The 25,472-nt window shown below is 38.2% G+C and overlaps 2 protein-coding genes across 8 annotated transcripts in view; one reads left to right on the forward strand and one right to left on the reverse strand.

Moving 5' to 3' along the window:
• LOC106079746 (uncharacterized) overlaps positions 1 to 5,933 on the forward strand; it is a 55,547-nt gene extending 49,614 nt beyond the window's left edge. For all 5 annotated transcript variants that reach the window (XM_056015866.1, XM_056015867.1, XM_056015869.1 and 2 more), the window contains one exon: positions 1,804 to 5,933. In XM_056015866.1, coding sequence (XP_055871841.1) covers positions 1,804 to 1,967 — 164 coding nt within the window. In that variant the 3' untranslated portion in view covers positions 1,968 to 5,933. The remainder of the gene's footprint in view (positions 1 to 1,803) is intronic.
• A 3,181-nt stretch (positions 5,934 to 9,114) lies between these two features.
• LOC129923686 (uncharacterized) lies at positions 9,115 to 22,125 on the reverse strand. Of its 3 annotated transcripts, XM_056015982.1 has the most exons (7): positions 22,004 to 22,125; positions 21,540 to 21,917; positions 16,954 to 17,071; positions 15,523 to 15,635; positions 14,021 to 14,197; positions 11,704 to 11,827; positions 9,115 to 11,409 (listed from the first exon to the last, which is right to left on the reverse strand). In XM_056015982.1, exons 2-7 carry the CDS (start codon positions 21,634 to 21,636, stop codon positions 10,632 to 10,634), a joined length of 1,407 nt encoding a protein of 468 aa, XP_055871957.1. In that variant the 5' UTR covers positions 21,637 to 21,917; positions 22,004 to 22,125; the 3' UTR covers positions 9,115 to 10,631. The 3 variants fall into 3 exon arrangements, with proteins under 3 accessions (XP_055871957.1, XP_055871958.1, XP_055871959.1); XM_056015983.1 differs by lacking the exon at positions 22,004 to 22,125 and having other exon boundaries at positions 14,021 to 14,194; positions 21,540 to 21,959; XM_056015984.1 differs by lacking the exons at positions 14,021 to 14,197; positions 22,004 to 22,125 and having other exon boundaries at positions 21,540 to 21,961.
• Between the last annotated feature and the right edge of the window lie 3,347 nt (positions 22,126 to 25,472).

Raw genomic sequence — 25,472 nt, forward strand, 5'->3', positions numbered from 1 at the left:
TAAGTTAAAATGGTTTATTTTAATAATTTACACCTAGAATTCGCGCAGGCCTATGAAAGGGCGGGGCCCTCTGCGGCCGCATAGGTTGCAGTAGCATAAGACCGGCCCTGATCTTGCTACGCTAATGCTCACAACTGCTTGTGATAAGGGGCATGTTGATAGCTCCCAAGGACTTGAACAGGTTCTTTTGTGATTCATTGATGGGAACTGTTGCTGAACTCGAGAAGTCGCATTCTTCTTCTTATAAAATACAGACGTTACTTCAAAAAAAAAAGATGATTACATCCTATGCGTGTTCCTAGGTCCTAGGTCAATCTAGTCATGCATGTTAGTCAATGAATTTAACTCTGCCAAGTCATTGGTTTTCCTGGCTGACTCAATGTTCTAATAGCACTAGGGAAGAAGGAGAATGTGTACACATTTATCCTAGCATATGGAACAAGAAATGTACTTTTATCGCATTAGAACGTCTTATCATATTATATTAGATGGAAGTTGGCTTATGATCAGCTGTTATTGTTCATTGTCTAGCCTTCAAATGTGATATCCCTTTTAAAAAAACAAAACCAACGCATACAGACAAAAGCCAGTTACAGGCTTTTACATCTAGATCTACTATCAAAATACAACAAGTAAAGAATGCTTCAGTCAGATCTAGATCTAGATCTACTATCAAAATACAACAAGTAAAGAATGCTTCAGTCAGATGTAGATCTAGATCTACTATCAAAATACAACAAGTAAAGAATGCTTCAGTCAGATCTAGATCTAGATCTACTATCAAAATACAACAAGTAAAGAATGCTTCAGTCAGATCTAGATCTACTATCAAAATAAAACAAGTAAAGAACGCTTCAGTCAGATCTAGATCTACTATCAAAATAAAACAAGTAAAGAACGCTTCAGTCAGATCTAGATCTAGATTTACTATCAAAACACAACAAGTAAAGAATGCTTTAGTCAGATCTAGATCTACTATCAAAATACAAAAAAGAATGCTTCAGTCAGATATAGATCTGCTACCAAAATACAACAAAGAATGCTTCAGTCAGATATAGATCTACTATCAAAATACAAAAAGTAAAGAATGCTTCAGTCAGATCTAGATCTACTATCAAAATACAACAAATAAAGAATGCTTCAGTCAGATATAGATCTGCTACCAAAATACAACAAAGAATGCTTCAGTCAGATTTAAACTTTATTTCAAAACATACATACACAGCTTTTACTATCAAGATACAACAACTAAAGTATGCTTCAGACAGATTTTTTAACCCTAACCCTAACAAAACTCTCGTCTATCACGAAGTGCACAAGGTCTCATGAGGTCTGTGTGCACTTCTAAATGCACGATTAATATTGCTGTAAATCAAAGGCAAGTAACTCAACGATGAGTCAGAAAAGATTATGATGTTAGGCTGTTAGGCATTGGGTTCGCTTCTGCCACTCGCGTAGTCTAACTCTACCAATGTTTTGGTAAACTGTTCTTCCTGACAGTCCGCGATTCGTTTCTTATAAATTACTCTGTATACAACGAAATCGGATTGGCGTATTCTTTTGAGTGTTACACTTGTGCCGGCATTATGCCCCCTTGTCGCTGAGTTGCTTCCCATAAAATTATTTCAATACTTATTGTAGTAGGAACAGAGTTTCAAAATTATAATATACAGATCTGATGAAGTACTTTACATAAAAAAAAGACCCTATTACAATGAATAGATCTACTTTTACTTTGATCATATGTTATTATAGCCTACTTATAAGCCTACGTAAACATGGCATCTTCGTTTTCTATTCCAGCGCTTCATTACACGCACCCAAAGCCAGATAGTATTTTGACGTCATTCCAAGCCATTCAAAGCGGAACTAGTATTCTTCACGAGCTGGGAAAAAATGTCCTAAGGGCGATCATCAAGTCAGGAAAAAGACACTTAGTAGAGGGAGCTAATGTAGACAAACTTTAAATTAGAGAAAATTTAGAAGCCGGTCACTTTAAAGAGTAATCAGATACGAGAGAGGTTGGGGGCGTGTGGGACTTTTGAAGTGAAGAAGTCGAAACCATTGTGACGTCACTTCGAATCCCTAACCACACGACCATCTGCTGCTGTAAACAAATGTTTTGTTCGTCACTTAATGTAGTGTGTAGTGTGCAGGTTTCAAAGTCCAAGTCCAGTTGATGTTACACATCAGCAAATGTTGGTATACGATAGTATGATGGTATAATAGTATGATAGTATATAGTATATGATGATAGTGAGGGTGAAGCCTTCGAAATTATCAACGGAGGCGAGCTTTATGACCGAGGCTAATTTCAAGACGTGACGACACCAGTTTGTGCTTGCGATTCCTTGCCTCATCAATTAGTTATCAGTACAAAAGAGTTGACTTAATCAGTAGATGACAGAACAAAGTGTTGACTTAATCAGTAGATGACAGTGCAATGGTTGACTTAATCAGTAGATGACAGAACAAAGTGTTGACTTAATCAGTAGATGACAGAACAAAGTGTTGACTTAATCAGTAGATGACAGAACAAAGTGTTGACTTAATCAGTAGATGACAGAACAATGTGTTGACTTAATCAGTAGATGACAGAACAAAGTGTTGACTTAATCAGTAGATGACAGAACAAAGTGTTGACTTAATCAGTAGATGACAGAACAAAGTGTTGACTTAATCAGTAGATGACAGAACAAAGTGTTGACTTAATCAGTAGATGACAGAACAAAGTGTTGACTTAATCAGTAGATGACAGAACAAAGTGTTGACTTAATCAGTAGATGACAGAACAAAGTGTTGACTTAATCAGTAGATGACAGAACAAAGTGTTGACTTAATCAGTAGATGACAGAACAAAGTGTTGACTTAATCAGTAGATGACAGAACAAAGTGTTGACTTAATCAGTAGATGACAGAACAAAGTGTTGACTTAATCAGTAGATGACAGAACAAAGTGTTGACTTAATCGTAGATAACAGTAGAAGTGTTGACGAGGGCGAGACCATTTGTTATAGAAGGCCTCGACCTGTGCCAACGAGCTATTGGTCTACACTGCCCACAAGCTGTGACGTTACATATCAACGTTCTATGACAATTGGTCTAGGATTGGGGAGGGGGGTCGCCTGAGAGCGTGGACTGACAAGGGGGACAGGACTGGACTCAGAGTAACGGAAGTAAATCCAAGTCCTTACAGTCGATGTTTGTCTGCTGTGGCTCGTCTACACCTAATTTTGCATCAATCCGCCATTCTTCTTTGAGTTGTCTCCTCTAACTTTTCAACAGTACATATACCTGTGCATTCTTTTCTATCTCAGAGTAAAGATAAGGGCGGTAATTTAAGGCATTTCATAAAAAAACAAAGACAAGGACTTGAAGCGCAATATTATAGGTGACCTTGTCATTTGCCTATTTTACTCCATTCCTAAGCTGTCATTTTTGGGAAGTTCTCATTCTACAGCAATAAGTTTCTTTCAAATTTCTTCTTGTGAATGTGATTTTCAGTTGTAAATTACTTTTAGCTATTTATTTCTAAAAATTGTCTGAATTTGTTTGGGAATTTGCCTTGAGATACACATATCATATGCAGTGCAACAATATGTGTATAGCTTTAGTTCTGCTGTTAATTTCTTGTTTCTAGAATGAGAATATATAATTTTTTTTGTGTGATTTGACTCAAATACTTATGTATAGTGATAATGTGTATACCTTTCATTTTGTGTATTTTTTAATGCTAAAATGAAAAAAAAAATATTTTTGGGATTTGACTCACATACTTATGTACCCTGACAATGTGTATAGTATATACCTTTGATTCTGTTTATTTCTGTTGCATGAATGCAATATATTTTTTCTGGTATCATTTGACTCAAATATTTACCTACGAGATAATTTGTATGCCTTTGATTCTGTGTATTTCTAAAAAGATATATATATATTGTAGTGATTTGACTCAAATACTCACGTAAGTGATGATGTGTATGCCTTTGATTCTGTGTATTTCTTGATGCTAGAATTAGAATCCAATGAAATGTAAACAAGGAACTGTAAACAACCTTTTTATGTTTCTCCCTGCGCTCCATGGACGCTTTCATTTGTGCCTCGCATTCCTATCAAAATCAAAAGTTAGGTCTTTCAGTGTACGGACCAAAGGTTTGGAACTCGCTACCCTTTCAGATCAAACAACAGGCTTCACTACATTCAAAGTGAACATAAAGACCTAGCTGATGAAAACATATTTTGATGATCTGTCATAGTAAATCTCCACCTGTCTGTGTGGTACACATCTTGTACAACCACTTCCTATATCTGGTACACATCTTGTACACACACTTCCTATGTCTGGTACACATCTTGTACAACCACTTCCTATGTCTGGTACACATCTTGTACACCCACTTCCTATGTCTGGTACACATCTTGTACACCCACTTCCTATGTCTGGTACACATCTTGTACAACCACTTCCTATGTCTGGTACACATCTTGTACACCCACTTCCTATGTCTGGTACACATCTTGTACACCCACTTCCTATGTCTGGTACACATCTTGTACAACCACTTCCTATGTCTGGTACACATCTTGTACACCCACTTCCTATGTCTGGTACACATCTTGTACAACCCCTTCCTATGTCTGATACACATCTTGTACACCCACTTCCTATGTCTTTTACACATCTTGTACACCCATTTCCTATGTCTGATACACATCTTGTACACCCACTTCCTATGTCTGATACACATCTTGTACACCCACTTCCTATGTCAGGTACACATCTTGTACAACCCCTTCCTATGTCTGATACACATCTTGTACACCCACTTCCTATGTCCGGAACACATCTTGTACACCCACTTCCTATGTCTGATACACATCTTGTACACCCACTTCCTATGTCTGGTACACATCTTGTACAGACACTTTCTATGTCTGGTACACATCTTGTACAACCACTTCCTATATCTGGTACACATCTTGTACACCCACTTCCTATGTCTGGTACACATCTTTTACACCCACTTCCTATGTCAGGTACACATCTTGTACAACCCCTTCCTATGTCTGATACACATCTTGTACACCCACTTCCTATGTCCGGTACACATCTTGTACACCCACTTCCTATGCCTGATACACATCTTGTACACCCACTTCCTATGTCTGATACACATCTTGTACAACCACTTCCTATGTCTGATACACATCTTGTACACCCACTTCCTATGTCTGATACACATCTTGTACACCCACTTCCTATTCTAAGCTGAAGTTGAAACTTTGCATGTTTATTTTTTTGACCCTAACATGAAGCATTAAAAAAAAACTGACCAATTATTTTATCAATTAATCTTAATCAATTAATAAATTTTTGTTTTTCTCAGAAAAGGGATATAAATCTTGTAGTAATGAGATCTATTACATTATTTGTGCGGTTCTATCTCTTATATAAACGTGTAAAAAAGTATTTTTTTAATTATTATTTGGCTTGTAATGTCGGTCATGTTCTGACAGACCCTTGGGCCCTACGTTATCTTTGGTAACAGCGCTACATTTATTTAATTAAAGTAAAGTTCCCCTTTCAGACCATGCGATCTATAGGGCAGATGATGTTAATGTCATCTGTTTCTGTTTATTAGTGCCCTTCAACCACGAGCAACCCTCTAAATTTTCTACCTCCTATATTGTTTTGTTTTTCTCTGTTTCTGCCATCAGTTAACAAATTATTTTTTAGAAGTTTAAAGTTTAAGCAATACTTTTGTAGTCCTTTTTACAAGCTTTATATCAACTCAGTCTGTCTGATTGCCTGGTAAAATTTTTGATACATTTTTTTTTTCATTTATCATTCTCGGATCAAGTCAAAACTTTGCACAATTATTTATTGAATTTGACAAGACATGAATCAATTAAAAAAAATAATATAAAAAAAAGTTAATAAATTGTTTGTGATTAATTATATTGTTTGATTTCGAAATATGGGAAATAAATTATACTTAATGAGAGTTGTGTGTGTGTATATTGGATATACTATTTTTGTAACATGTATCTACCATAACTCCTAATACACGAATCAATCCAAAAATTTACCAATTAATTAATCATTTAGTATTAATAATTTTTTTTTAGATAGCAGAAAGGGAGCTAAATCCTGTAATTTCCATACGGATGGTTAGTAATTAGCGGTTATTTTCCCTTATCTTCTTATCTCATATAATACTGATTATGGTTCAGTGTTTTATGTATAATTGCTACTTTATTTTTGAGTCTTCTCACCTGAAGACTTTCTAAATTTAGTGATTTTACTCTAGTCAAATGCTCTATTTTGTGTCTGTTCCAGTTTCTTAATATTTTCTTGAGTTGAGGGGTCCCAAACAGAGGATGCATTTTGATTTTCATTTAATATAACACCTAGGTATTTTGAGTTTTTAGTTTGTGTTACTGGTTTACCATGAATAAGATACGTGGAATTAATTTGTTTTAGTTTTTTTGTTACTCTTAATAACGATGTTTATTTACAGATACATCACAACTACATAAAACAGTCTCGGCTCTAGACTTGGGCGGAACCTGTTTTCTTCTTCCTATGTCAACATCCTTTTTAGTCGGGTTTCTAGCAGTGCGCACCTTCTGCACTATCTTGAATGGTGGTGTGCATGGAGGGGTTATAACATTGCTCCCTTCTTAGTGTTTAGTGCATGGCAGTGTTATAACATTGCTCCCTTCTTAGTGTTTAGTGCATGGCAGTGTTATAACATTGCTCCCTTCTTAGTGTTTAGTGCATGGCAGTGTTATAACATTGCTCCCTTCTTAGTGTTTAGTGCATGGCAGTGTTATAACATTGCTCCCTTCTTAGTGTTTAGTGCATGGCAGTGTTATAACATTGCTCCCTTCTTAGTGTTTAGTGCATGGCAGTGTTATAACAATACTTTACTCTGTAAACTTATCTGAAGTCTCATAAAGTACATCTCACCTTTTTAGAATTTGGACTATTTGGTTGGCCCTGAAAAGGACCGAGAGAAACAAAGGAAAAAATATTTTTTTACATTTTCCAAAAAAAAATAAAATATTTTGATGAATCCGAGTCGAGGTTGTAACCTTTTGCCTATGACGTCACAGTAGCACCGCAAAGACGATGTTTGGACGTCAAACTGCAGGTCATGACTCGCGACACTCCCATACTGTTGCCCTTTTCTAGAAAGACTAGCGGCGTGGAATCACTTTTCGTTTCTTTGCCCCACTAGATGCGGATGCAGGCTTTCTTGGTGCGCGCCTCGAGGCTACGCAGTTGGTTCGTTGCTGGCGGTTATTCCTCCTCAACACTCTGGCCTTCTGGGTTTTCTTCTTTTCGGTTTTTGACGGAAACGTATCTTTCCGGTGCTTCCTCTGCTTTGGCCGGCTCTTCCTCCCCGCGTAAATGGGGACACCATCTCCTTCTACGTATATTCCGTATATCCCTGCCTTCACCGCCCACACTGGCCTGGCTATTAACCCGTACTTGAGGGCGACGATCATTGCCCTGCGGATATCGGTGGTCTCATCAATCACCCCGGCCTTGTAGAGAATCTTGCGGATGTCTCTCAGTGTGGACCCTTTTGGGTTTTTCAGTGTTTGCAAGGCAATTAAGATAAGCTGGACCATGAGCATGAGAGTCAACTCCGGGCTCATTTCATCTTCGCAGACGCCCACGTTGTTAAGGTTGCAGTCCTGGTGCAAAGCTGAGCTCTTGATGTCTTGGAAGTCTGGGCATTGGGAAGGAGGACGTAGAAACTTTCGGCGTGCTGCTGTCGACATTCTAAGGCGACATGCGTTGATGTTTAGGTTTGAGAGTTCCATTTCTGCGCAGCAGAGGCAGTTGGGCGACAGTTTGGGGGGTCGCTTGTATAATTCAGTGAAATAAAAACAGTTTAAGTGGCGGACGTCTCAGAGGTCAACCTTTATATCTGCGACTACAAGATAACAGAGCCTGTATACACAAGCCTCCCCCACAGTTACAGAATGACTGAGTACTGACAACACACCATCCATAAAAACTTCTGAGGACAAGCAAATGAACGCAAGAACTATGAACTATTTCTAAACAAAGTTTTTACATTTGTTGTTGTGATACCATAAAATTCGTTTGTTTGTTTTTTGCAATGTAACTTTTGGAAAATAAAGTGAAAAAAAAATAAATAACTGTATACATATTGCTATAACCTTGCCTTGCACACCGCCATTCAACTTAGTGCATGGTGCGCTCTAGCTCGTACACTGTTAGAGACTTCAAAGAAATGTTGACATTATAGAAACAACGGAGTCCCGCCCAAGACAAGGAGCTTGTGAAGAAACTGTTCGAAAGACTGTTATGAGGTCCTGTCCATCCTGTCCTCGTTGAGTTGAACCCTTTTAAATTTATTACAAATTAAATCTAGAGAAAGTAACTCAACGAGGGTATAAATCATTGACATGTTTAAAACCAAATAAAATACACAAACGTATCCGATGCACCGCCATCGTTGTAGGCCACACAGCTCCCTTCACAACCACTACACCAAGACGGAATTCAAGTCTCTTTATTCATGGCGAGCGTAGAATGGGAGCCTCCTTATAAAAACTGCTGGAGGCAATGTTATAATAATATTTGGCGACATCTATAAACAAATGTCTTCTTTCTTTGCTTAAGGTCATTTTTATTCTTACATTATTAAAAATGATGTTCAACAAGCTTTTTTTTTTCAGAATTGCTGATACATTCTTTTTGTACTAATTTGTATATAGTCTCACAATGTTATAAAATATTATTCGTCAATAGATCGTAAAGATTTTGATTTGGTTTGATTTTGATTTTAAGCACATCGGCACAATTTAGGCCATGTCGTGCCTGCAGAAAGAAAAGTTTTCTTATTGTTATGACTTTGCCATGCGCACCACCATCCAGGCTAGTGCAGAGATGCGCACTTCTAGTAACCAAACTAGAACAGGATGTTGACATGAAGAGACTAACGATTTCCGCCCAAGTCTAGAGCCAATATGGAGATGCTGTGCTCAAGGCAAATGCCCTTTGTGTTTGTCATGTCTCAGTGTAAATAAACGTCAATGTCCTCGTTGAGTTGCCTCACTTAAGTTATTACATTATATTAACTTCGCATCAGTTTTAAGAGCGCCATTTACATATCTATGTTTTTAAATGTTAAGTATTTTCTTTTAGTCATAATTATATTTCCAAAGGAGATAACTCCTATTTTAACCTCTGTAACCTGAACTTACTAGTGGTTACATCTCTTGTTACCAAGATTTCTCTATCTTAAAATTGGGGAATTGCTGGAAATACATCCGCCCCGCAGCCCGTTTAATGACCACCAGACAGTCCCGCAGGCTAAAGGACTGACAAGTACACACATCCCCCGCCTCACTCTCTTCTGTTTGTGTGGGGAGGAAGTCACATGTCAAATATAATAAAAATACTAAAAAATCTTGAGATTCAGATGTTGGGCCCCGCTACCGTAAGAGAACGCCAAAAAGAAGTTTTTTTGTAAAGCAAAAAGTAGAAATAAATTTACAGTTGAACCTTTCTTTTTTTCACCAGAAGAATGACATCTCCAGATGTTTTTTTTAAATGTTTTGTTTTCTTTAATATTTATAATGTTAGGTACTCTTTTCTTAATGTCGACCCTGGGAAGGTACTGGGCTTTATCCGGGAGGTGGGGTTGTCTCCGAAGGTTTGATTTGTGATAGGACAAAGAAATTGTGAACATACAATATTTGCAACAGATTTTTATTAAATTAATAAATTTTTATTATTTTAACCGTGAATAGACCTTGCTTTTAATGACCTAACTGTATTAAATTTAGCTCTTGGGATATGAAGGATTACGGGCACGACATTGCCTAAATTGTGCCGATGTGCCAAAAATTCAAAAACTCTTAAAGGGAAACTTTAAATGTATTTAATTAAAATGTTACGCGCCGACACGTGTAACTGACACATGGTTTTGCATAGCGCCTCTTATATACAATAGCATGCACAGTGCGCTGTGGTCATATCCCTTCTGTGTGGGCAGGGGGTATCTTGGAGAAGGCTTCCGTGCTGTCTTTGGGCACTCAGTAAACACAACTCAGTTCTAGTCGGGACCCGAACTCGATCCCTTTGATAGGTAGCCAAGAGGTTTATCCAAGTCTGCCAGACACATGGCACTGTGTCACTGTGAGTAAATTTGTGGCACAGAGATTTAGTGACGGGACGCTGAGATAAAATTACATGAAAGTCTTGGGTTCAAACTCATTGTAGAGAAATATGTTACTATATAGTATAGCACGTTATCCGAATGTAATTCTCAATGCAGTGCAGGCAAGGTATCTGTGATGTCCGCTGAATCCCAAAAGTACGCCAAATGGTCAAGCAAGATATCTGTGATTTTTGCTGTATGCCAAAAGTACACAATGGTGACAGAATAGTAGGTTATCCCCATGCATACGTTTGTTATACAGTGTGGACATGTTGACTTGTCTGAATTCATTAATTGATGTGGATCACAAAACTCCTACCAGGTGACGATCAGGAAATCCCAGTCGTTAATGCTCAGAAATTCACGGAGATCATCTGCGACTACTGGGAAGTGGGGGGAGGGGTATTTTTTTTTTTACTCCAGTTACGTATGGCTTGGGAATAGCGTGGAGTAATTTGGTGGGGAGAGGTCGACGTAAGGTGGGGGGCTGTCAGGGAAAGAATCTGACCCAGCTGAAGTCGAACTTCGAGCATGGTAAGTGTTTGAACTATGTAAGTACGGCGCTCTGTCTGTCTGCGGAGAGAGTGATTGCCTCGAGGTGGACGACCTCGCTATGGGCTCTCCTCCAGAGGCTGTGATGGATGTCAAACATCCTGGGCGCGTAGGAGTCTCGGTGGCGCTTGTCGTGAACACTGATGAGGATCGGTGCATACGCCACCTAGAAGGAAGCAGGGAAGTGAAAAGTGTCAAGGACGATGGCATTGGCGTCGAGGGGTCATAAACGGGAGGCAGAAGACCAATTAAAGCTGACATTGTTGGGCAATGTGCTACGTCGCTAAATTGGCCGTTCGCCGTATCCCTCTCTGTAGTTCTCTGTAAGTCATTACTCTCACTTGTTGTTAAAGAGAAAGAAGTGGCTGCCTCAGAGCGCATTACGCTTTGCGATGCAACGTCCGTGTTCTCTTGTCCGGGAACGCTCACCTCGGACGACCCGTGTTCCGTTCCGTTTTCAGAACGGCAATGGGGGAACTGATTAGTTTGGACACCTAGACGGCTGGATGTCGTGTTGTCATTTGTCACATTAACCGTCATCAGGGAAAGTGTCTCTCCTGGATGACTCCTGGCGCTTCTGTTGTTTCGAGTGTTTCTTCCATTTGAATAGCGATCTCGTTTCCGTGCTTGCAGACGTGTCCAAGAATTTCTGAAAAAGAAAAAAGCACTGAACAAAATTATATCACAGAATACTATCCCCTCCTCCAGCATATTAAACATTTAACGAAATATATGCTAGTCAAAAAGTACCCGTCAGACTGACAGAAAGACAGACAAGTAGGTAGATGATAGATAGATAGATAGATAGATTAGATAGATTAATAGATAGATTAATAGATAGATAGATAGATAGATAGATAGATAGATAGATAGATAGATAGATAGATAGATAGATAGATAGATAGATAGATAGAATACAGACAAAGGGAGGTCATACACTTACTTAATACAATGACATTTCGTGGCTCTGGTCAGACTCAGAATCGTGGCAATGACTGTGAAAATGGAGATCACGATGGCGCCCATTAGTACCACGTTTTCTTTTTCCTCAATTAAAGATTTGGTTTCTGTACAGACATAAGGAACCCATTATGAGATACAATGACCTTATCATCAGGTTACAAGGAACCCATTATGAGATACAATGACCCTATCATCAGATTACAAGCAACCCATTATGAGATACAATTACCCTATCATCAGATTACAAGGAACCCATTATGAGATACAATGACCCTATCATCAGATTACAAGGAACCCATTATGAGATACAATGACCCTATCATCAGATTACAAGGAACCCATTATGAGATACAATGACCCTATCATCAGATTACAAGGAACCCATTATGAGATACAATGACCCTATCATCAGGTTGCAAAGGTTACATAATTAGACACAGAGCACACATCATGAGATACAAGGAAATTTCCACAGATACAAGAAACACTTCCTCAGATACAAGGAACATTTCCTCAGATACAAGAAACACTTCCTCAGATACAAGAAACACTTCCTCAGATACAAGAAACATTTCCTCAGATACAAGAAACATTTCCTCAGATACAAGGAACACTTCCTCAGATACAAGAAACATTTCCTCAGATACAAGGAACACTTCCTCAGATACAAGAAACATTTACTCAGATACAAGAAACATTTCCTCAGATACAAGAAACATTTCCTCAGATACAAGGAACACTTCCTCAGATACAAGGAACACTTCCTCAGATACAAGGAACACTTCCTCAGATACAAGGAACACTTCCTCAGATACAAGGAACACTTCCTCAGATACAAGAAACACTTCCTCAGATACAAGAAACACTTCCTCAGATACAAGAAACACTTCCTCAAATACAAGGAACACTTCCTCAGATACAACTGCGGATTTCCTTTCCTTATAAGAATCAACTTGCTATTAATTAGAATGTTCAGCATTTATTTTTTTGGACTTAATTTGTGCTTGATTTCTTTTCAAAAGTTGTTTCCTATTGGGGCAAAATAACCGCTGTACATACAAACTATTGATGATACACATATTTGAATTGACTTTAAACTCGACAATAGTAAATCTCTGAAAAGACTTGGCAACTATCTAACCTTAACTCTCCAATAGAGACCATAAACTGTCGCCCTTGAGAAGGCCCTAAGGTCAGAGATTTCTTCTGCCAGTGAGGTTAATAGATAAAAACAGGCGGAACGATTCATACATTATAACAAGAACTTAATGATAAATCGCAGTGTTGACAAAGTTAATGCCATTCAAAGAATTTGAGTTGATAATTGTACGTGTCTCCATCTTCAACACGAACCGTCATTATATCATCCCCAAAGTTGGAAGCATTAACAAACATGGAAGTAACCCGTACATAAAAAGGCTCAATACCAATACATAACCTCAATTCGACATCATGTAAAAGACCTGTCAATAGAGTCCTCGTGAGACTCCCTGCAGCGGAAGTTACTAACATACAAGGGATACGAGAACTGCGATAGGTGTCTTATAAGAGACATGCAACCGATGCCCTATAAGAGATATGCAAATGATGCAGATAAGAAACCATATAAGAATTAACGGTATCAGAAGAATGTTGTCGCCCCTTTTTTTTTTACAATACCTCTATTCAAATCAGAACCTCATGGAATGCGGAGGAACCTGGACACTGATCTTAAAAACGGCTCTAGATCCAACATCGGTTTTAAAAGGGCTATCGAGTTCTTGAAAGAACCATCGCTTTCTGGAATGTCAAGAATTCAATAAATTATTGCTCTGGAAAACATTGTTCTAAATGCTTACCATTGGAATATTTTAAAGTTTACTAGATCTGAACATTCGCTTAACCAGGATTCCTTCTCGGGGAGAAGATGATTACGTCCTACGCGTGTTCCTAGGTCAATCTAGTCAAGCATGTTAACCTTACAGAAGGTATTGTCTTTTTAATGAGTATTTTTAATGTTTTTCTTGTGTAAGGTTAAATATCTGGTCCAACAAAACATAAAATGGTTAGACTAGTTACTGAGAATGCCAGTCAGTCAAGTAAAAACTGCAGTCATAAAGAATCGGGAATCTTGGACTCAGACCAACAAATAGATGGATGGAGTAGAAATAAGCAAGACTTTCACTTCCACACTCTCATCTCGCAACAGAACGTCTGTCACTTTCTTCCGCGACACTTTCATTGCAGAAATTAAATTAATAAATAAATTGTACTGTAATATGTGAAAAAAAAAAGATGGCTTTAAAAGTGATGGTCACCTCGTGTCCAGTAAGTGAATGCTAGCCTTTGTTTACTGAATTCATTGCTGGTCTCAACAACTGGAGACTGTATCCATACAAGGATGACTGGGCTGAGGGACTTAATTGTCTTAGGAAAAAGCTCAGAATCTTGTTTGGTGATGTTGTAGTCGTAGCGCAGACCCTCATCTGGTACTTCTAGGATAAACAAGTAAGATTACCATCGATACATAATGAAGATCCAACCTCATCAGACACGTTTTTTTTTTGGTCTTTACAAAATTACCGAAATTAATACACAAAGCGAATTATCGCATGTAAGCATAAATTAAATAAAGTCGTAGCATATAATATTTCTTATTTCATTTCTACATCCAATGAGCACTACATAAGTTTGCAGATACACTGTGAACTGGTAATGAGATAAAGAACATTCCAAGAAAAAGACATCGTATTATTCAATAATATTGTTTCGAGTTTTCGCAAGCATGTGAAGAAAGTTGATTTCCAAACATTTTGCATCAGACAAAATATTATTCCGTGATAGTAAAATAAACAATATCCAAAAACTGCTATCTTGCAGTTAACTATGCAAGACTTTTTCGTTAGTTTCATATGTTTATTAAAATTTTAATAATATAGCATTGTCTTTAATTCTGAAGATTAAGGATGAGTTGCAGGATTCCATGAGACCACGCAAACTAGTTGCGGCCTGCATGTTTTGCCAGAACTGATGTTGAAAAAGCCGCTATCCGCTGGGGGGTGTATATTGTCGTCTTCTGCGCCTGTCTTCGACCAGGGATTTTCTTTGGGTCTCAAATGTCCCGCGACCTACGCGGGGGCCGTCTGTTGCCAGCTGCTATCATCTATGCTGGAAGGCACCCCTGTTACGGTGTCCCCCTTTAAGCTTGCCTTGCGGTCATCAGCTATATCATATAAATGTCCAACCAGGCGAAGCTGTCGAATGATAAGTAGTACTTCAATACATTTACACATCCTCGAGCAGAATGTTATTTATAAGATAGTCTTTTGGTCGTTACAAAATTACCGAATATAATATACACAAACCGAATTTTCACATTATGGAGCGAAAGCATCATTGATAGAAGAGTTTGAGAACCCTTAGTAGCCTTCTATACTGTATAGAAAACATGTTTCAGAGCCATTCGAAAGTGTGCTGAGAACCACTGCTTTATAGACATTTTTTTTTGGTAGGCAAAGAGACATATAAACCTCTGAAAAAACGGAGGTCATAGTCCAAAAGTCCCCAAACTGAACCAACTCAGTTTCCACAAATCAATGTGAATGGTCTCCTCCTTAATGTTGTAGTCTAGTTCAAGTACATTGACTTAAGTTAGTACATTAGATCGATTTCTGTTTCTACTCCAGCGTATTCCACGATTCAATTCGATTCTCTTCTCGAATATGGAATCGATGCCAACAGAATGCACTCAAACAACATTGATACTATACAATATTATGTACGTAATATAATTGTTTATAGGCGTATTTTTAAAACGAACCTGCAAAAATCAAGAATTGACTCTCAGCGCCAAGGTGAAGGCTGTTGACAATAACAAAAATGATCTCCTCGCGTTCAGCTTCGGACTTGATGGTCCAGACATCGCATTCTGATCTAGAAGGCCAAGAAGATAGATTTCACAATGCCGTCAGTAAAAGGTAACTCGGTAGAGCTATAGAGAGTCTAAGGCTGCTTTCACACTGCACCAAACGTACAAAAAAAGGACTTTTTGCCGTGTCATTATAACTTTCCTAATGGACGGGATTGCGCCATGCCATATATGGATTGCTATTTCGTATTTTTACAAAGCTTTTATTAAGTCACTCTGTCTGTCTCATGATTCTTTTACAAGGTTTTTCTTCCACTTGCCATTCTTGAATCAAGTTGAAACTATGCATGATTATTCATTATTGATGACAACACATGAATCAATCAAAACATTATCCAGTGAGCTAATTAGTTAGGGGTAGTTAATTAATATTGTTTAGTACAGAAAAAGGAAATGAATTTTGCAGTATTGAAAAATATTGCACTAAATGGCCAGTTTTTCTCTGATATAAAAGTAGCATTCCCCTTTCAGACCTTGTGGTATATAGGGCTGTTTCTGTGGGCCATGGTTAACGAGGGTGTCACGTGACCAGCACAACGACCAACCGCCTTTACTTTTCCCCAACTAATGTCTGGTACCTATTAGAGCTGGGTGGACTCTGAGTGGTCCAAAATTATCGAAAGTAAAAATCCCTGTCTCTACCAGGATTCGAACCTGGAACCCCCGGTTCGGAAGCCAAGCACTTTACCGCTCAGCCAACGCACCATAAACTTAGTTGTTTTTTTTTTTTTTTTTGTTTGTTTGTTATATTTATCTTGTTTATTGTTTTGTGTTTTGTAAAATGAACGTTAACAAATTACGGGTTTGCCTTTGGTTCATCTCTCGTGACATATCTGAAAAACATCTAGTATGAAAGCATGCTTCTAGGCCCGATGGGGGCAACCCTTGAGTTCAATGGCAAGACACGGTTTCAAAGAGCCAACTTGATCCGAGAGTGTGAATTGGGAGAAATTATATGTAGAATATTTGTGCCGGACAGACAGACTGCGTGAATATAAGAGATGTAATGAAAAGAAAAAAAACTATTATAAATATTGAAGTTAATTGTATCTACAGATTTGAAAGAACAACACCACCACTTATCATGTGACTTATGTGATTCTATTTAGTGTTATGACTGGCGGGAAAATAAGATCCAGTGGCCCGAATCTTCCCTTCTTTTTTTTTTCACAGTGTCTTTTTCCTTAAACATTATACATAATAATTTAACGATTAATAATTTAAACTACACTCCACCTTTTGTAAAATATTTTCCACGCTCAGTTCTAATTTAAGAAATTCGCCCAATCGGTTCAAACGGAACACAATCTATTCATGACTCACCTCTCACTTGTTAAATTTGGAGACAGGTGGTCATCTGAGAAGCTGGCTATTGTGGTCTGGGGGTCACCTGTGGCTATGATTGTTTGACGTCTCGGACTGACACAATCGGAGTTGAAAACTGGCACGACCAACCAGAGGTAAAAAAACAAAAAAAGTAAAAGATTACGGAGTGTCTCATGAATTCAAACAATACAGAAACTCATTTAGATGAACATCTTCAGCAGCGGCTAAATAAAGGATAATCTAGATAGGGACAATACATAGGGACAATACATGGGGACAATACATAGGGACAATACATAGGGACGATACATAGGGACAATACATAGGAACAATACATGGGGGCAATACATGGAGACATTACATAGGGACAATACATAGGGACAATACATAGGGACAATACATAGGGACAATACATAGGGACAATACATGGGGACAATACATAGGGACAATACATAGGAACAATACATAGGGGCAATACATTGGGACAATACATAGGGACAATACATAGGGACAATACATAGGGGCAATACATGGGGACAATACATGGGGGCAATACATGGGGACATTACATAGGGACAATACATAGGGACAATACATAGGAACAATACATGGGGGCAATACATGGGGACATTACATAGGGACAATACATAGGGACAATACATAGGGACAATACATAGGGACAATACATGGGGACATTACATAGGGAAAATACATAGAGACAATACATAGGGACAATACATGGGGGCAATACATAGGGACAATACATGGGGGCAATACATAGGGACAATACATAGGGACAATACATAGGGACAATACATGGGGCAATACATGGGGACTTTACATAGGGACAATACATAGGGACAATACATAGGGACAATACATGGGGGCAATACATAGGGACATTACATAGGAACAATACATAGGGACAATACATGGGGGCAATACATGGGGGCAATACATGGAGGCAATAAATAGGGACAATACATGGGGGTAATACATGGGGGCAATACATGGGGGCAATACATAAGTACAATACATGGGGGCAATACATGGGGGCAATACATGGGGGCAATACATGGGGGTAATACATAGGGACAATACATGGGGGCAATACATGGGGGCAAAACATAGGGACATTACATAGGGACAATACATAGGGACAATACATAGGAACAATACATAGGGACAATACATAGGGACATTACATAGGGACAATACATGGGGACAATACATAGGAACAATACATAGGGACAATACATAGGAACAATACATAGGGACAATACATAGGAGGGACAATACATAGGGACAATACAAAGGAACAATACATAGGGACAATACATAGGAACAATACATTGGGGCAATACATGGGGGCAATACATAGGGACATTACATAGGGACAATACATGGGGGCAATACATGGGGGCAATACATAGGGACATTACATAGGGACAATACATAGGGACAATACATAGGACAATACATAGGGACAATACATAGGGACAATACATAGGGACATTACATAGGAACAATACATAAGGACATTACATAGGGACAATACATAGGAGGGACAATACATAGGATGGACAATACATGGGGGCAATACATAGGGACAATACATGGGGGCAATACATAGGGACAATACATGGGGGCAATACATAGGGACATTACATAGGGACAATACATAGGGACAATACATGGGGGCAATACATGGGGGCAATACATAGGGACATTACATAGGGACAATACATAGGGACAATACATAGGGACAATACATAGGGACAATACATAGGGACATTACATAGGAACAATACATAAGGACATTACATAGGGACAATACATAGGAGGGACAATACATAGGAGGGACAATACATGGGGGCAATACATAGGGACAATACATGGGGGCAATACATGGGGACAATACATGGGGCAATACATGGGGACTTTACATAGGGACAATACATAGGGACAATACATAGGAACAATACATAGGGACAATACATAGGGACAATACATGGGGACATTACATAGGGACAATACATGGGGCAATACATGGGGACTTTACATAGGGACAATACATAGGAACAATACATAGGGACAATACATAGGGACAATACATGGGGACAATACATAGGAACAATACATAGGGACAATACATAGGGACAATACATGGGGACAATACATAGGAACAATACATAGGGACAATACATAGGGACAATACATAGGGACAATACATAGGAACAATACATAGGGACAATACATAGGGACAATACATAGGAACAATACATAGGGACAATACATAGGGACAATACATAGGAACAATACATAGGGACAATACATAGGGACAATACATAGGGACAATACATTGCATACTATTAAAACAATTTTCACATAGAAATACTATTTTTCTCTATTATTTATTTATCACAAAGCTTACATCACCTCTCCGTCTGTCTGTCTGTCTGTGTGTTTGATAAAAAGGTTAAATTTTTAACACGTTACTTCCCCCACACCCATTCACGGATCAAGTTGAAACTTTGCAAAGGTATTCATTGGTGAAGACACTTTATAAATCTATTTAAAAAATTAAATATTTATTCAATTAATTACTGGAAATATTTTTTTTCTTTGATACCAACAAATGAACTTAATCCTTCAGTATTCAAAGAGTTGAGGCCAGAACAAGAGCCACTGCCAATGACAGACGAAGACGGCGCAAAGAAATTAAAATCGACCTTCTTCTTATCTTGTCTTATATGATACAGACGTTACTTCAAAAAAAAAAAAAAAAGAACATGATTACGTCCTACGCGTCATGAATTTAGTCATGCATATTAACCAATGACCCAAATTCTGCCAAGTCACTGGTTTTCCTGGCTAGCTCAGCAACCCATTCCTTGCTCTAATAGTGCTAGGGAAGAAGGATATTGGAAAATACCGTAGTTCTCATTCATCGTCGGACTCGAAGACATGCCTATTTATTATATTCAGATATATATATATATATATATATATATATATATATATATATATATATATATATATATATAGCTAAATATGTAGGGTTTTGGCCCCTTAAATAAGTGAACACGTTATTCCTCCCATACCTTTTCTAGGATCAAGTGTAAATTTTAAACAAATTAATAATTGTACATAACAAAACATAGATCCATTTCACCATTTAATCCCCAGATTATTTGGTAATTCATGATTTTGTTTCACATCAAAAAGGGAGCTAGGTATTATTAGCAACGTTTGCTTAATCTGAGAACTAGTTCTGAGATTCACTTACAAAATACCACCAGGACCAGAGGCGTAGTTGGAGGGGGCAAAGGAGCATGATGACCCAGGCGCCACCCTCAGAAGGGGGGGGGGCGCCACTCGCAGCCTATATTTTTATGTAATGTTCATCGAAAATGGGTGGGGCAATAATGTACCTTGCCCTGGGCGCACGTTTTGCTCACTACGCCTCTGATCAGGACTTGTGTACATTTTCAAAAAGCATAAGACTGTAAGTACATGTCAGATAGAGTTACTACTGTCTTGCCTGACTAATCGCTAATTAATAAGTGTAACAAACAGCTAACACTATCTGCGTAATTTGATGTCCTGGGAGGTAAGCTGTTTTGTGTCTAAGGTCAGCGGATTTTCTGGCCACCTGTTGTTGTTTTTTTGTTTGAGGTCAGCAATTTTATGTAAATAGTTTCTATACGCAATCAAATCAAATGGGCATTATGACCTGCATTCGTTTGCGACGTTGTGGCTTCTCCACAGCAACAAATAATCACCATGGTAACATTGAGCTACTGCTGCTTCATGAGATTCAGAACGAGTTAAAAGACAATCAGCTTGTGTATGTGTATACTTCCTGGTCACTCAATGGTCTCCAATTTAAATCTTGTCCACCACCACCCTAGGATGCAGGGGCGTAGATAGGAATTTTCCATCGTTTGGGGGAACGGGGGGGGGGGCTTGACCTATTTTGGGGGCCCTGAACTTTGCTTAATATTTAATTTTTAATGTGAAAAAAACTCATTTGGGGGACCCCTCAATTGGGGGCTCAGAAGGGATTTTCAATTTTCCCCCCTCTTCCCTCCTAGATTTTGATCGCTAGCCAAATTTAAATTTATTTATTTTTAATTTGAAAACTTAAAACGTCCCATGTGGCCAACAAACTAGTAATTCTTTTCTCAGCGACATCAACTGTTAAATTTCAAGGAAAAGCGTTAGAGCCGCCCACCCTCCCCGAAGAAATGACTTGAAATAGAGGTATTGTGCAGAAAATGAAATAAAAGCGAAACATAATTTTCAAAAGTACAGAATGTTAATCGGGTAGCTGCTAATACCAATTCTTCGAAAACAAAAATGATTTTGCTACAACAAAAAAAAAAGATACTAATTATTTTGCCACTCTTATCGATGTCATGACAATATGTCCTCCCCCACCCCTTTCACCCCCTCAACAGATTTAAACTGAACACCGAATGAAATAAAAAATAATTCAGTGAATGACGTTTGATAAGAAGGCATCTAAATATAGGCTACTGTTAGCAGAGGAAGACAAATAACAAGCTATTTTTACTAACCATCTTCGATGCGTGTGAGGCCCGGTCGAATGACCGCTGTCCAGCTAGCTGACCACAACATGCAGTTCACAATAAATATAAAAGTCCCGAATCGCATACTCTATAAGAAATGGATAAATCCAGGAGGAAATACGGCCTGATATCATAGCATATTCACATAACCTTAATTAGACACAACTAAAGTTTGTTGGTGGAGAAATCGGTTCATAAAGAAGTCCTTAGAAACAGAGGAAAGACACTTAGTTGGTAACATAGAGCCACTTCACCATAAAACACTACAATGGGCAAAAACAAACTTTTGTAGAACGCCGTTGTTGTTCTCAAAGGCCTTCTCGAAATGACCACTCTAATTCTTAGACTCCAGGTAGTGTTTGAAGGCTTAAAAAAACGGAGAAGATAGCGACTCAGAAGTGTACAGCTCTACGGTGATAGAAGAGAGAAAAAGAAACTTACTTGAGGCTTACATTTAAATGAACAATTAACCTGTCACGGTTCGCTCCCTTGTTGCCATATTTAGACTAAGACGAATTTCTTCCCTTGACAGTATTATCTTTTTTTTTTTTAATTCAGGTTTAACGGCGGATGTGTGTGTGTGTGAGAGAGAGAGAGAGAGAGAGAGAGAGGAGGAGGAGGAGGAGGAAGAAGAGTGAGGGTTAAAAGTAATGAGGTCAAAGTAGTGACTTCACGACTGTGTGTAGTCTTCAATTTTTCCATGTTCACGTCTGCTGTCTCGTAACCACGATAGACAGCAGATCATCAGTGAACATGTTTCAATGTTGGTGAGAATGAAACTGTCAACTAGATCTAGCTCCTGTAAAAAAGGAATTTTGATCTAGGCAATTATTCATACAACCCTAATTATCACATGACCCAACAGAATTTATTTTAAAACGAAAGTGTTGGACCTCCTCTGAGCAATGTTTCCAGGGGCGGAGTGGCTATATGGGCATTCGGTCAAATGCCCAGTGGGCCGGTATCCTATTGTGTCGGTAGGGCCAGCTAAAAGCCCCATGAATGGCACTATAGAAAGTATTAAATTGTTACAGGTTTTATAGTATTCTGTTGCAAAAGGGCCCTCTGAGCGTCGTGTTTTAAGAAAAAAAACAACCTTTAACTAACTTTTCAGTGTAATGCTGATTTAATCTATCAAATTTTCCCAAATAATTTAATATCCTACACCCGTAGACAGTGCTACTACTAGGCTTCATTCTTTAAGGGCATACACACTTAGGAATTAGGCCTCTATTTCTTTTAAAGAAATAGAGTTCACTGTATGCATGCGTAAAGATATCGATACATCATCAAACTTAACAAAATGATTTTATGACATTTAGAACTAGAATTGGATGCCCATCATATGATATAAAAGTCAAGGGCCGAATGGTATGAAAATGCCCGGACCGATTTTGATACCTAGTCCACTCCTGATTGTTTGGCTATAGTGTCACCTAAAAGTTCTATAAATCTAGATCAATTTTTGGGAGATTTTGTTTTCTGTAATAATTAAAACAGGGTTACAAAGTTGGTTAGTGTGGAAACACAAACTCAGAATTGGCCCCCGAAGTGGTCCACTCAGGCAGGTAAAAAGTCAGCTTTCAATATTTCAATATGGTGGGAAGCGTGGTCGAGAGGCTAAGTGCGCTTGAACTTGGCTTGTCTTGGCTACCTAGTAGGGGGCTCGAGGGTCGACACGGAAAACCAACTCCGAGATACCCCCTCCCCCCCCCACTGGTCCACAAATGAGATTGGACCAAAACGCTCTGAGCATGCTACTATAAGCATGAAAGTATCGCTATATAAAAGTTTTAATATTAATTTTCATCATGAAGACATGTGTACGTATAGAAAAATTTGCCGATATTATTCTATTGTTCGGCTGTCTGATGACATTATACCACATAATACGGAGATACGAGCGTATGTTAATCTTTTAATTACTACATTGCTAATATTCATATGTATTCAATGAACTGATGCTGGAGATGAAATAGTTCAATGTGAACCTGGCTTATCTGATGTTATTGAATAATAATTGATAATATAATTGATCGTTTTGTAAAGGGCCAATCTGTCGTTCACGGTCTCAACAAAGATTTGTTTTCCTTTTGGTTAAATCTCTAATTTAACTCTTTCTCTCCGTAATTATTTACCACATTCTGGTGGAATCAACGTTGGTATCTTCTGTTAGGAGAGAAAGAGTTAAATCTTTTTGGGTACACCGTTCTGCACGTGCATAATATGAAACACTGCTTATTAAATGATGTTTAAAATTAAGTTAAACTTATGTACATAATAAATACACTATTTTACTTTTAAAACAAAAACTAAGCATTTTATTTGAAAATGTAAATATAACAAAACATACTAAAATAATAATACAAATATTTTTTAAAACATTTTTTAAAGAAACTTTCAAAAACATTTTAATAATTTAAAAAACCTGGAGGAAAATGACTTCTCTTTGTAATATAGTCTGACTCTCTCTGACTCTATGACTCTCTGACTCTAAAACTCTCTGACGCTGATTCTCTGACTTAAGGATTAATTCATCCCTCTCCTCCCAGATGAGGGGCTATTGTGGTAATATTGACGTATAGCACATGCCTGTCCCCTCTCTTGGACATGAGTGATTACGCAAAACCTAGGTCAAAATAGAATAACTGGAACCCTACTTAGAGATAATTGAAATTTAGTTTAGTCAGGATGGTCAGATATAATTCCTGAATTCAACATTACAATTAGGCCTTTCTTCGAGTCCGAAGATCAATGAGGAGTGCAGTTACATCTTTGCCCTACAGATTTTGCCACGCCAATCGCATACATATCCATTGTCCGCCGGTGGTCCATTTTGGTTCTCTTTTGGCCGTCTACGTCTGGCAGTGTAATTTCTTTCGGTCTCAAATGTGTATCCCGCGGCCTTTGGATGAAACCTCCACCTGTCTCTTTCGGCAGCCGCCTGCTGCCAGGTGCTCTCTTTTATGTCAGTTTAAGCAAATGAAGGATTCAATGTGTAGTGGTTGAGCCGCCTCTGTTTCCTAAAGTTTAAATTCTCTCTTCTTAAAAACTGTTGTGTTTACATCTAACGCTAATATGGCGAATCAAATGCTAGTCAGACCAAGAAGACTTTGTTTAGAATGTAATTAGGCTAACTGGTGTATGAGTCAGGCAGAAGCCAATTGCCTACAAATATAGAAGAAGAAGAAAAAAAAACTTCAGAATGCGTGTCTGCAACGACTTCCAAGATTTGATCTCAAACCTTAGAATTAGATATGTTCAAAGTTTGTACATATTACGAATACGTTGCACATTCTACTGTAAGACATTGAATATATCGTGCATTTATAAGATCTGGTTGTTACAAAGCTTTTATCAACTCTGTCTGTCTGGGTGGAATCTCAATTTAGTTTTATTTGCACTAATTGTGCGGTTCTATCTTTTATATGTTTTTCTTTTAAATTTTATTTATTCAATTACTTTTGTATCCGACTGTGTCTGAGAGACATATTCTACAGGTGCATGTTGCAGAATCTGAGCCATTCTCAAATTTTTGCAGCCAATGAAGGCCCCTTACAACTGTTCATGCCCTAAGAGACTTCAACATAAATTGACGAGGGATTAATCTATTTTGACAATTGTCAAAAAAAAAACAACAACTATACATTCTTTCGAGGACTTACATATGAAAAGAAATGTCACTATGTGACCTTGTGACCTTGGTCAAACATTCGCAGACGTCATTAAAAGGCACACTTTTTCTTTGCGTTCTTGTTCCCTTTGTACTTTTTTTTGTTTGCTTCATTATCTCCCCTGCCTGTGTGCACGCTTTACAGTGTGTTATGCTCTGATTGTGTGTGTGTGTATGTGTGTGTGTGTGTGTCTGTTCGTCCTACCTACAAGATGGCTCCTACATTGAATAAAGCTTGTCATCCCTTA

Source organism: Biomphalaria glabrata, chromosome 17 (assembly GCF_947242115.1).
Source record: "Biomphalaria glabrata chromosome 17, xgBioGlab47.1, whole genome shotgun sequence".
Taxonomy (NCBI): domain Eukaryota; kingdom Metazoa; phylum Mollusca; class Gastropoda; family Planorbidae; genus Biomphalaria; species Biomphalaria glabrata.